The sequence below is a fragment of the Copidosoma floridanum genome, unplaced genomic scaffold (assembly GCF_036245765.1).
Source record: "Copidosoma floridanum isolate Cflo_tuat_1 unplaced genomic scaffold, Cflo_Japanese_pri ptg000016l, whole genome shotgun sequence".
Taxonomy (NCBI): Eukaryota; Metazoa; Arthropoda; class Insecta; order Hymenoptera; family Encyrtidae; genus Copidosoma; species Copidosoma floridanum.
This window is the reverse complement of record NW_028321893.1, coordinates 17,497,530-17,511,543: the sequence shown is the minus strand read 5'-3', so window position 1 is coordinate 17,511,543 and position 14,014 is coordinate 17,497,530. Positions and strand designations below refer to the sequence as shown.

Below are 14,014 nucleotides of genomic sequence, written 5' to 3'. Positions count from 1 at the left end.
TGTGTCCTTTGACGATTCCACATTTCTTCATATTTTATTACAGTCACTACTATGTAGTCTATTTTTGCTACTTTGTTATTTTTATAATGTCTTATGTGTCAAAATCGTGAAGGTTTTTATTGTCATCGTTGTCATGTACGAGTAGTGACTTATAATTATTTTTATGTTTAACAAATAATAATTTTTCTAAAAACTTAATTAAAAATAACAGTAGTAGTGCCGTAATGATTTTTTTAATTCGAAAAAAATTAGTGTGCTGTTATGAATGACTACCTTATAAAAAAAGAACATTTTTTTGCACTCCGTAATTTCAAGTACAAGTATATTTTGTCGCTTGTAAAAAACGAAGTAGTATTCCCTTCTTAGCAGCGATGTATATAATTACTTGACATCGGTAATTGTTTTGTTGTAATCTTAACGGCTTTTTATTTTACAACAGGTATTAACAAAAAATAGTTGGAAACCATAAAAAGAAAGCAAGAAACATCTGTTGGAAACTTTATGGAAAGTGATTAGTGCGAAAAACATTCAAATCGTAAATAAAACGTCGACTAATGTAAAAGAAAGTGTTTACGATCACATAAGCTTGTTTGAATCATACTATTGTAGAAAGAGTACCAAACGAGAGTATTTAGATTCTAGTCTAAATAGCAAAAAAATGTTCGATATGTACAAGGAGTGGATGAACTCTACGGGAGAAGCTATTCATGCCACCGAAAATGAGTACAGACATATATTTACCAGTCAGTTCAATTTATACTTCCATAAGCTAAAAAAAGACCAATGCGATACTTGTGCGTCATATCAATACCTATGATGGATGGACAAAAAGGTCCATTCCAAAAAGAGTTTAAAATTCACATTGAGAACAAAAATTATGCTCGTCTCTTGATGAATGAGGATACTGAGACTTACAAAAGTGATCTATTGACATGTGTAGCTTCATTTGACCTACAAAAAGTACTCAGTGTTCCTCATTCAGAAATATTTGTCATGGACTATTTTTGAAAGTTATCGATTTTCAATTTAACAGTATTTGACATGGTGAACAATCAGGGATTTTGCAATGTGTGGAATGAAACAGATGCTAAACAAGGTGCAAACGAGCTAAGCAGTATCATATGGAAAGGAGATTTGTTCAAATAAAACTAGATTCTGGAGAACGAAATTTTTACTTTTACTCCGATAATTGCTCAGGTCAGAATAGGAATAATATCTTATTTACCATGTATTAAAGAGCAGCCGTAACCTTTCAAGAGGAGATTTTATATCGGCGAGATTTTTCATCAATTACAAATAAAAACCAAAGCGAATAAATTAGCACACAGTGTCTTCTAGCTTTACATTAATGCCTTAAAATTTTTACAAAATATTTCATGGAAGACTAAGAAAATTGTTAATTTAGATATTATTCATTAATAAACAATTCAAAAGATTAATTTTTTTGTTATTCTGCTGTAATATAGCATGCAGCATAAAGTTTTAATTATTCTTTAGATTAAACTGTTTCATGCTCAGTTTTTTTCTATTAATTTAATGTTCTTAATTTTATTATAATTTTAAAACAATCCTTTTTATATAACAACAGTAAACGATTGATGACCAAACATCTATGCCATTCAGATTAAGTCAGTCAATTATTTTTCCCCATTTTTTATAAAATTGCACGGAACACGAAACAAAAAATAATATTATTGACAAAACAGCTATAAAAAAATCATGTTATTGGAGTAAATCGATACATTAGTTACACGTAGATCTTATCAAAATAAAACACAAAAAATATAAAACTTTTTCTCTTTAGATAAGAATTGGATACATAATTGGTACTTATAAAAAAAAAACTGTGAAAAATAGGTATTTTCGTGTCTAAGGATCACAGTGCAATTTTTCTTCCATGGCCTATTTTTCTCTTGCCAATTACTTTTCTTCCTTCAATAAGAGAGGAAAAGTAATCGAAAGGAGAAAATGCACGCGTCCGTGTTATGAATATTTTTTTTTTTCTAAGAGAGCACAGTCCAACTTTTGGTTAACCAGGCAATTGTCAAGGTTGTCCAACTACTACGACAGTCAAGAATGATTGTCCAACTACTCTGATAAGATGACATATTTTACAATGTGCGATAACTATTATTTAAGAGCTGTTTTAAAACATTTTTTGTGTGTTATATAACCCTGAGGCATATCAATTGCAAGTTAACATTTAAGAAATATGGAAGTATTGCACATTAACTTCGAAATATAAGCGTTAAAATTAGTTTCGAAAAATCTGTCCAAGTATTGAGCATTTTACCTTACTTTATTTCAATCTTTTTCAAAGCCATGAGGTTGTTTCACATACACCTCTGATTTAACTTTACCATTTATAAGTGCAGTTTCAACATCTATCTGATCAATAAATAAGCAAACCTTCATGACAACAATAAGATAACAAAATTTTTAAAGTTTTACTGTCATCATATGGATAATACCATCTGTACTGATCGATATATGTTGAAAAAACCTGATTTTAAACTAGATTTTATTCATTATTTTTAAAAAATTTTCAGCTGTAACTTATAGTTATATTTGTAGCTGAATTTAATACATTATTATAGCTGTTTTATAGGTAGTTATAGCTATAATTTATAGCTATAAATTATAGGTATGTTAATAGCTATAAATTTTTGACTGAGGCAACTTAGACCAAAAAAATGAAAAGTTGTTATGCGGAAGTGCTATTTACGGCAAAATTTAAATTCATCTTTTACCTGAAAATCGACCTCCAAGATATGGATATTCTAGGCTCTGTTTAGAAATGATACGTTGGTTAAATTTTTGGTTGGTACCTACCCCCATCCTGGCTTAACTAACCGACTGTGTATTCGCACTTGTAAACAAAAGTTAATTAGCTGATCATGTTTTGGGCGCACTTTGAGGGCTTTTAAGTGATTAAAGAAGACTTGAAAGCGCTTAAAGAAATCACTAAAACGCGATAAGCTTATTATTTTTTGTTTACGTGTGCAAACAAACGGGCGGTTAGTTAAGCCGGGATGGGGGTAGGTACTAACAAAATACTTAACCAACATGTCATTTCTGAACAGAGCCTTGATTGTATCTATAATCTTATCTGCAATGCCTTATCTATTATCTTGGATTAGTGTTATACATAAGATCATCGTTAGATAAGCGTAAACTGATCGGTATGGAAAGGTCATTTTCCCACCTTTATTGAATCTGAAAATTGCTAGAACTTTAGTTTTAGGTGTAAGTTGTAAAAAAAACCAACTGAATAAGTTGTGGCTTGGTTTTGCTCTTTTAAAGAGGGTCTATTTTTTTGAAGGTCATTTTTCATATCTTGCGGCAAACCACACTTGCAGATGACAACTTTTTATTTTCTATCCATTGGTCCAAGTTGCAGCTGGCTTATAAAATAGACCATATGGTACTACTGTAATTACTATAAATCTCTTTACCAGAATGAAGATAACTAAAATATTTTAGATCTCCACGAATAATATAGTTCCGTGATTCTGGTAGGAGTGGCGGCTGGTTTAGATTTTTGACCACTTTCGGACCTCAGTTCTTGGTCTTCAATGGAGAACAAGCTTGGACACAACGGGCTCATTCTCATGTGTAGTAGAAGTCGTGCTTTATGTACTTCGAGACGTTATTCCAACTTTGACTACCGTCCACTAGTTTATTATAACTTTGTCATTAGAATTGAATTATTTACATTCACTTTTATTTTTACAATTCAAGTTTTTAAAATGAATAACCTTAAAAATTAAATAGAACGGAAAAGCAGGAGTACGAGATGTTGGTTAGTTGGACCATTGAATTTAAGAGATGTAGGCGGGCGTTCACAGTGGTAAAAGTTGTTGACATTGGTATATGTGAATGCTTGATCAACTGACGATAGCTACAGAATAATCAGTGACAAGCCCCGCTAAGCCTAGTGTGTGCCCACGATGTTTTTACATGTACAGAACTGTTATAGGTGAGAAGTAAGAGCAAAAGAAAAAGAGGGAAGGAGCGGAACAGAGAGATAGTGCATGAGGTAGCGATATATAAGGTGCCATTGACCATCACGTGTTATCTTTATGCTCCATATACCTCTGTATTATACGCTCAGTTGCAGTTTGCCATAAGCACAAGTGCTACTTTGAACTTAAAAGTATGTCATACATGTACATACATATGCATAAACCTATACCTAACTTACTAAGGCATGAAATTATTCCTGTGCGCATACCTTGTATTAAAATCAGATGCGTATACAACTTTAAAGCTACTTAATCGTGTATTCCTTCAGATGATAGGAATTCTACATAGCAGCGTTAGCAATTGAGCAGTCGGTGACTTGAGTTTGTCTTGTGACAGCTGCTGTCATGTAATTGTCGATTGCGTCTGTAATTTTGAAACAACTTGGCTGTTTTGTTGGTCCTAGTGTTTCTAGTGGTCATAGTCAAATTACAGTAAGCAATTTGGCGTGTTAAGCGTACGACTACCGCCAAAAGTCAATGGGTAAGGTCCCTGTGAGGTGGCAAAAGTTGGAACCTTACATAGGTGCAATCAACTATTCTAAGCCTCTGGAGCGACAGAGACAGAGCTAATGGCGGTTAATACCCCGAATAGCAGAGGTTAAATTAGGAACGTATGGTGTAAAGCTTCATCCAGAGGGTGCCAGGACAGGCCAGTCCTGCTTTATGGATGTACCGGTGTATCCGCGAGTCTCCTTGCACGTGCGTGCGCGCGCGTATGTGTGCCATAGAGATGTAATAAATAGAGCAGGGAAGTGAGACGCGAGACTGAGGCATGTCCACTGGAGCAGAGAGAGATAAAAGGTTTCGGTACCTGTCTATCTCTTTCTAATTATGCTCTGATTGGTTGAGACTCACATCATGTATTTAAATCTCTATAATGTCTACGTGTGATTGTCCATTCGTTTAGTCTGTCGTTTGTCAGTCAGCGCTCTCAAAAGTGACTGCCGAACTTGCGGGAAATTCAAATTGGCTATATGGAGCAAGACGCAAAAACCCAGATAACTCGACAACATTTCATACACCATAACTTGATAAATTAATCCTAAGCTATTTAACCCAATAACCCAACGCGCCTAAAAGCAGTATCACAAGCTTTAATGATTAATAAAATACAATAAACTATAACGCAAGCGCCAATCCCAACACAACCCGGGGCGCTTACTGGCCGCTATGTTTTTTATTATAATAAGTAAAATAACACAAGCGCCAATCCCCACACAACCCGGGGCGCTTACTGGCCGCTTTGTTTATTATTTAAAAAAATAATTAACGCAAGTACCAATCACCACACAACCAGGAGCGCTTACTGGTTGCTTTGTTAATTAATACAGTAAATAAAATAACAGAATCGCCAATCCCCACACAACCCGGGGCGCTTACTGGCCGCTTTGTTTATTATTTAAAAAAATAATTAACGCAAGTACCAATCCCCACACAACCCGGGGCGCTTACTGGCCGCTTTGTTTATTATTTAAAAAAATAATTAACGCAAGTACCAATCACCACACAACTCGATGCGCTTACTGGTTGCTTTGTTAATTAATATAATAAATAAAATAACACAAGCGCCAATCCCGACACGACCCGGGGCGCTTACTGGCCGCTTTGTTTTTTAATATAATAAATAAAATAACAGAAGCACCATTCCCCACTCAACCCGAGGCGTTTACTGGCCGCTTTGATAATTTAAATAATAAATAAAATAACGCAAGCGCCAATCACCACACAACCTGGGGAGCTTACTGGCCACTTTGTTTTTTAATATATTAAATAAAATAACAGAAGCGCCGATCCCCACACAACCAGGGGCGCATACTGGCCGCGTTGTTTTTTATTTAAAAAAAAAATTAACGCAAGTACCAATCACCACACAACCCGGGGCGCTTACTGGCCGCTTTGTTTTTTAATATAATAAATAAAATAACAGAAGCGCCAATCTCCACACAACCCGGAGCACTTACTGGCCGCTTTGTTTATTATTTAAAAAAATAATTAACGCAAGTACCAATCACTACACAACTCGGAGCGCTTACTGGTTGCTTTGTTAATTGATATAATAAATAAAATAACACAAGCGCCAATCCCGACACAACCCGGGGCGCTTACTGGCCGCTTTGTTTTTTAATATAATAAATGAAATAACAGAAGCGCCAATCCCCACACAACCCGGGGCGCTTACTGGCCGCTTTGTTTATTATTTAAAAAAATAATTAACGCAAGTACCAATCACCACACAACTCGGAGCGCTTACTGGCCGCTTTGATAATTTAAATAATAAATAAAATAACGCAAGCGCCAATCACCACACAACCTGGGGATTTTACTGGCCGCTTTGTTTTTTAATATGATAAATAAAATAACAGAAGCGCCAATCCCCACACAACCCGGGGCGCTTACTGGCCGCTTTGTTTATTATTTAAAAAAATAATTAACGCAAGTACCAATTACCACACAACCAGGAGCGCTTACTGGTTGCTTTGTTAATTAATATAATAAATAAAATAATCCAAGCGCCAATCCTCACACAACCAGGGGCGCTTACTGGTTGCATTATTTGTTTGAAGAAAGCATCAAATGATAAAAAAAGTCAAGCGCAACTAGAAAATGCTCTTTATAGTTTGGTGATGGGCATTCGTGTTATTACTTCATAAATTTTTTTAATTTTCAAAATCATCATCTAACGCTCCAGAATGTTATTCCTTATTATATTTATTCAATTAATAAACAAAGCAGCCAGTAAGCACCCTGGGTTATATGGGGATTGGCGCTTCTGTTATTTTATTTATTATATTAAAAAACAAAGCAGCCAGTAAGCGCCCAGGGTTGTGTGGGGATTGGCGCTTTTGTTATTTTATTTATTATATTAAAAAACAAAGCGGCCAGTAAGCGCCCCGGGTTGTGTGGGGATTGGCGCTTGTGTTATTTTATTTATTATATTAAAAAACAAAGCGGCCAGTAAGCGCTCCGGGTTGTGTGGTGATTGGTACTTGCGTTAATTATTTTTTTAAATAATAAACAAAGCGGCCAGTAAGCACTCCGGGTTGTGTGGTGATTGGTACTTGCGTTAATTATTTTTTTAAATAATAAACAAAGCGGCCAGTAAGCGCTTCGGGTTGTGTGGGGATTGGCGATTCTGTTATTTTATTTATTATATTAATTAACGAAGCAACCAGTAAGCGCTCCTGGTTGTGTGGTGATTGGTACTTGCGTTAATTATTTTTTTAAATAATAAACAAAGCGGCCAGTAAGCGCCCCGGGTTGTGTGGGGATTTGCGCTTGTGTTATTTTATTTATTATATTAAAAAACATAGCGGCCAGTAAGCGCCCCGGGTTGTGTGGGGATTGGCGCTTGCGTTATTGTTTATTGTATTTTGTTAATCATTAAAGCTTGTGATACTGCTTTTAGGCGCGTTGGGTTATTGGGTTAAATAGCTTAGGATTAATTTATCAAGTTATGGTGTATGAAATGTTGTCGAGTTATTTGGGGTTTTGCGTCTTGCTCCATATAGCCAATTTGAATTTCCCGCAAGTTCGGCAGTCACTTTTGAGAGCGCTGTTGTCAGTGCTGTAAGTTTGTGACTATATGTATGTGATGTATACACACATGTATAAACACGATGGTAAAGCTTACACGGATAATTGCTAAAATGTGACGGAAATGTTACAAACGTCCTTCACTGTGTTCCCACATAGGTTGAATGACCATCAATTTAATATTGCGTCTATCGAAGTACTCAATTCAGCTCCAGCAGAATAGCTTCTCTTTTGAAATCGATTAAAATTGTTTGTGCCCCAATTATTTATCTTCAAGCAGTTTGAATCGGCTTAACTAGTTTTGGACTAAAAAGCTAAAAAATACTAGTGCACGATTCTACTAGCAATTCCACAACTTACTGAAAATAATGCATTTCCAGCTTTATTCTGGCGAATCAACTATACTCGTAGTCTTTGACCCTTAGTATGCTGCAAGTACAGGAACGACGTTTGTAGTAAAATCCGCTTGTGGCACTGGTTTCATGCCCTTAAACTAATTTCAATATTTTATGGTGATTGCCATAGACTATAATTGTAAAATTTCTTCGCCAGAACAACGCTGTGCACTTCTCTCCAACCACAGTGTAAGATATACAGGTGGTCCCATGTACGCATAATTTTTGTGAAATATTTGTGCTGTTTCATTCAAGTTTTAGCAGATGGCGAGTAAGAGTCGAATACTGTATATAGTTATATTACTTGTGTTAGCAGATACCACCATATATAGTTCCACTACTACGTCTGCTCGGTGTTCATTTCCTATGCGACACCTAGTGCGAGAAAGTGGAAGTGACACATAATGCTCACAAAAATTTACTGTAGGCAATATAGGCAATGGATCCGCCTGTATATCTTACACTAGCGTTGGTTTTCAGTCCTTGTGTTTTGGTCTCGAGCGCTTGCCAGCGCCACCCCCGGGGCCAACTAGAAGCAATCAACCATTGGCGAGTCTGATTGATTGCTTCTAGTTGGCCCCGGGGGTGGCGCTGGCAAGCGCTCGAGACCAAAACACACGCCAAATTGCTTACTGTTATTTGACTATGACCACTAGAAACACTTGGACCAACAAAACAGCCAAGCTGTTTCAAAATTACAGACGCGATCGTCAATTACATGACAGCAGCTGTCACAAGACAAACTCAAGTTACCGACTGCTCAATTGCTAACGCTGCCATGTAGAATTCCTATCATCTGAAGGAATACACGATTAAGTAGCTATAAAGTTGTATACGCATCTGATTTTAATACAAGGTATGTGCACAGGAGTTCAAAGTAGCACTTATGCTTATGGCAAACTGCAACTGAGTGTATAATACAGAGGTATATGGAGCATATAGATAAACACGTGATGGTCAATGGCACCTTATATATCGCTACCTCATGCACTATCTCTCTGTTCCGCTACTTCCCTCTTTTTCTTTTGCTCTTACTTCTCACCTGTAATAGTTCTGTACATGTAAAAACATCGCGGGCACACACTAGGCTTAGCGGGGCTTGTCACTGATTATTCTGTAGCTATCGTCAGTTGATCAAGCATTCACATCATAGAGGTATAAGAATAGAGGAGAAAAGGGGGCGTGATATGCGACAGCAGAATTCGCTACGTAACGAGGCATCTGTCTTTGTCTGGCAGTTATGTTATTGGTCGAGTCATACATGAGATTGAATCAACTGTAGGATTCAGGACGAAGAAGTAGCCAATAACGTGGCTTTGGCAACAAGGACAGATGCCCCGTTACACTTAGTTATGCTGTCGCTGCCGCTAATGGGCTAGTATAGCGCTTTTCCCCTCTATTCTTATACCTCTATGATTCACATATACCAATGTCAACAACTTTTACCACTGTGAACGCGGCCGTAGACAAATACATAGACTTACAAGGAGTATATATAGACTGCTCGTTTTTTTGTACGGCGCTTAAGCACAAGTAGAAGGAGACACAACATCGAACGTGGTTATCTGTCTCTTTCGCACGCTCCCACCTTTGGCAAGGTAACACATTTTATGTCTATGAACAAATATATGATGTATCAGCTTACATCATCATCATATGGACGACGAATAGAAGTGCTGCATAAACAAAACAATTAATGAGAGTCACGGAATCTGGTCCAACGAGTAAAAAAGTGTTATATTATGTTGATTTAATAAAAACGATGAGATTAAGTTTTTTACATATTGTTTAGACTAGCAAACAACTTCTTATATTATAGGGGGAGTACGATTCCTGGATTTGAAGGTGTTGTTACGGGTAATCAAGGTTGCTGATAACAGGAAAAGTAGTGAAAAAAATTCTAACCTCATTTATTCCGAGATATATATATCGGAAGTTGAAAAAATTACTATTAGTGTTAATACAATATTGAGAGCCATAACTGATTATGTTTGAAAATTTTTTATTTTATTAACTTCACATATGCGGTCGGCTACTTTACTGTATCTTACATGAAAATTAAAGATATTAAAAATTCAATTCCTGAATTTTAAAATGCCATATCTCAAAAAAAAAGTAAGTATTGATTTTCACATAATTTGTTTCTAAGCAAAAAATCTTAATATTACATTAACACTTATAGTAACTTTCTCGACTTCTGAGCTCGATATCTCTAAATAAGTGAGGTTAGGATTTTTTAAACTATTTTTTCCGTCATCAGCAATCTCAATCACCCCTAAAAACATATTAAAATTCGGGGAATCCAAAAATTGTCCTTGTGCTAATTATAGAAACATTCTCGAGTTAAAAAAAAATATATCTGTTTTTTGCATAGAGGTATAAGAATAGAGGAGAAAAGGGGGCGTGATATGCGACAGCAGAATTCGCTATGTAACGAGGCATCTGTCTTTGTCTGGCAGTTATGTTATTGGTCGAGTCATACATGAGATTGAATCAACTGTAGGATTCAGGACGAAGAAGTAGCCAATAACGTGGCTTTGGCAACAAGGACAGATGCCCCGTTACACTTAGTTATGCTGTCGCTGCCGCTAATGGGCTAGTATAGCGCTTTTCCCCTCTATTCTTATACCTCTATGGTTTTTTGTCAGCTGAGTGTTTATATGGAATCTCTAGCTACATGTAAGTGATTCACTCCCAACACTTAGGCTCCAGTCACATGGAGCGCAATAGAGCGAGCAGGATATGAATTTCTCCATAAACGGCTGTGTTAAGTCTATTGCGCCGCGCAATAGGGCTATCCTGCAGCGAAATAGACTTAACACAGCCGCCTTTAGAGAAATTCCTATACTGCTCGCTCTATTGCGCTCCATGTGACTGCAGCCTTAAGCGGAAAATGATTTATTTCTTTGATGCAGACCCATAATCATTTTCTGCATGAATCAAACTGAAAAAAGTTGGGGTAACTTTCTTTGGTGCAATCTGCAGCTTTTTTTGGCAGACGTGAATCGGCCTCAATAATAGTCAAGTCGTACGATAGCGAGAGATAGGAAGGCACTAGAATGATCAAGTATTTGAGGTGATACTCGTAGGAGACGTTTTCGCATACGTTATTGTCGCATGGTGCTTTTTTAGACTTTAAAATGGCGCTAAATTAGCGTTTTTTTTTTCAACAAGTCGAATTGGACCGGTTTTAGTTTAAACTTTCGCCACTTTATTTGTTTTTGTACAGGCTCTTAGGCGCTAGTATTCGCATCTTACTCAGTATGGCAGATACGGGAGCTTCTCCTGATTGGCTCTGCCATATTCAGGACCAACACGATCACAATCCTTATCAGCCAATGATTGGCTCAGAATCTCACGTCTGTGAGCTTCATATGTTTGAGTGACATACATCGATATGATATAAGTAGGGTGTGTAATATACATAGATGTACAGTTTCTAAAGAAAGTTTTGAACATGGCGGCTTATCTGCCACACTGCACTTACAGTGGGTAGAGGGACAGTGCGGTGTATAGCCGCTATTTACAGCACGTCAGTGGCAGTCCATTTGAAATGGTACATAACATTTTACATCATACATTTCCACAATGCCATTCTACAATCGCGCTTTCGTTGCACTGCGCAAGTGCATAGGGGCAGCGCAATTATAGAAGAGGCCCGGCAATGACTTAGGCACAGAACTGTATATCTATATACACTGGAAAATAGTGGGAGGAGCCAATCAGCACCGCTTGAACCTATCCGCCGCACTGTCCCGTCCCTCGACCAACTGTAACTGCACTTGACCCTCTGACTCTATGGGTGTAATCCGCAATCGCCGCCAGCAGTTACATATATATGTAAGACGCACGTGACAACGTTGCGTGGTTGGGGGCGCTACTGTCGATTTATTGGTGATGTGATCCGCAATCCCGCCAGCAATAAAGCAGACGACGTCTGTCTACTTGCTCTTTTTCGTGACATTTTCTGATTGTAAGCAAAGCATATTGTGCTAGACGTAAACAAACATGCAGACCAAAAAAAATAGTTTCAAGTGCCAAAAAGAAAAATGGAAATAACAGCTTTACTGCTGGCGGGATTGCGCGGGATCACAGCAAAAATGTCACGAAAAAGAGCAAGTAGACCGACGTTGTCTGCTTTACTGCTGGCGGGATTGCGGATCACATATCACATCACCAGTAAATCGACGGTAGCGCCCTCAACCACGCAACGTTTTCACATCTTACATATGTATAACTGCTGGCGGCGATTGCGGATTACACCCTTGTACGTCTCACCTCGAATCTCGTGATTAAACGAACAAAGGAACGATAGGTAAGTAATCAAACGTGCCTTTATCTTTTGGATTGCCGCAGTCACATGGAGCGCAATAAAGCGAGCAGGATAGGAAATTTCTTCATAAGCGGCTGTGTTAAGTCTATTGAGCTGCAGGATAGCTTTATTGCGCGGCGCAATAGACTGAACACAGCCGCTTATGGAGGAATTCCTATCCTGCTCGCTCCATTGCACTCCATGTGACTGCAGCCTGACGGCTGACACTCCTTGCCTTCTTTTTATGCCCATGATGCGTTGAGAGTTAAGATAATGTTAAATAGATGTTGCTACTATTTCAGTTTCAAAATAATTACTCTAATTTTGAAATAGAGCCAGTCAAAGTAGTTAAATTGTTGTATTACAGAATTTAAACTTTTAAATTTTAAGCCTAGGAGTGTGTATGTGGATGGGTATTAAAGAGTTGAGCATCATCTTGGCATGATCAACTTAGCAGTCTAGTATTTTATAATTTTGTTTTGTTAACAATTTAAATCTTTCATTCAGTCAGATTTTCAGGAAATCTGAGATGTGGTTTGTATGTTACTGTGCAGGGGATACATATGCCACAATCTATATGTATATATATATACATATATATTCCTCTGATAACTTTCACATTCATTTTTTTTTTAATAATTCTATATTTTTTCAAAATCAGCATTTTTTGCTCGATATTTTAATTTGCTTGAAATTACTAGAAAAAATTAAAATAATGGACAATAATGAGGTATTATCTTTACTGCGAAATTTCAAAACAATATCGAATTTTTAAAAGTTTTGTTACTATAACAGGTGATTTAGAAAAAGTTTTTAAAACAGCTGTGGGTGAAAAATCATGCTTAGTAAGAACTAACCAGTATTTCTTTCGAAATTGTATTATAAATTTTTATCATTTACGAAACCGAAGAAATAAAACTATTACTTACTCGAAACTTTGAAAATAAAATGCCCATTTTTTCCTTGATAAAAGATAAATTAATACAACTAAGCCCACTTTTTACATAAGCACGTACTTATAGCTTAAAAGGCACAAGACTATCTGCTACTGCCGTTAGAATAACATCACTCTTACTGAACTTTTTTTTCTGTTGCACAAAATTTTTAACGTGATAAACAGAAACACATTTCAACCAAAAGAATTGTCCTAGGCATATTATAGAAACAACAGAGACAGCATCTTGTTATCAATATTAATTTAGATAGCTAACCTGTTTCTTCACTAGGACTTTTCACATTATGCCATTTCATGCCTATTGTATATGCTAATGATAGTACACTAATGCTCTTAGTGTACATGCTAATGATGGTACGCTCGTGTGCTTCTGCTAATTTTGCTACTATACTTACTTATTCTTGACTTCCAATTTCCAATTCCAACTTTCCAAGTCTCCAGTGTCACCACTCTACATAGTCTACATACGGGATACGGCTCAACTATCTGGAAGTACAAGTTCCGCTAGATGGCGTTGATGCAGATCTCAAACTCTCAAAGTAGAGAGCTTCGAGAGAGTGAGGGGACAATGTCCGACATTTAAGGCTCATGGGGAAAGATGTGAGATTAAAAACGCATCATTTAGCATATATATGTACGTCACGATATACATATATGGATGTATATATACAAGTACATGACTAAAGTCCCCATGAGCCTCAAATGGCGGTCGACCAATCACGAACGGTCCCAAAAATGTCCGCTCACTCCCTCGAAGCTCACTATCACAAAGTAGTAAGCTTCGAGGGAGTGA

At 37.0% G+C, this 14,014-nt stretch overlaps 1 protein-coding gene across 3 annotated transcripts in view; it reads right to left on the bottom strand.

The window, feature by feature from the left end:
* Lnpk (zinc-ribbon metal-binding protein lunapark) overlaps positions 1–13,586 on the bottom strand; it is a 218,770-nt gene extending 205,184 nt beyond the window's left edge. The window contains exon 1 of one of the 3 annotated variants that reach the window (XM_014361320.2): positions 13,196–13,586. In XM_014361320.2, the coding sequence (XP_014216806.2) occupies positions 13,196–13,222 (27 nt within the window). In that variant the 5' untranslated portion in view covers positions 13,223–13,586. Of the gene's footprint in view, positions 1–3,455; positions 3,507–13,195 lie in introns of those variants that run through there. The other 2 variants (XM_089592318.1, XM_089592319.1) reach the window with 2 other exon arrangements.
* Positions 13,587–14,014: the final 428 nt, after the last annotated feature.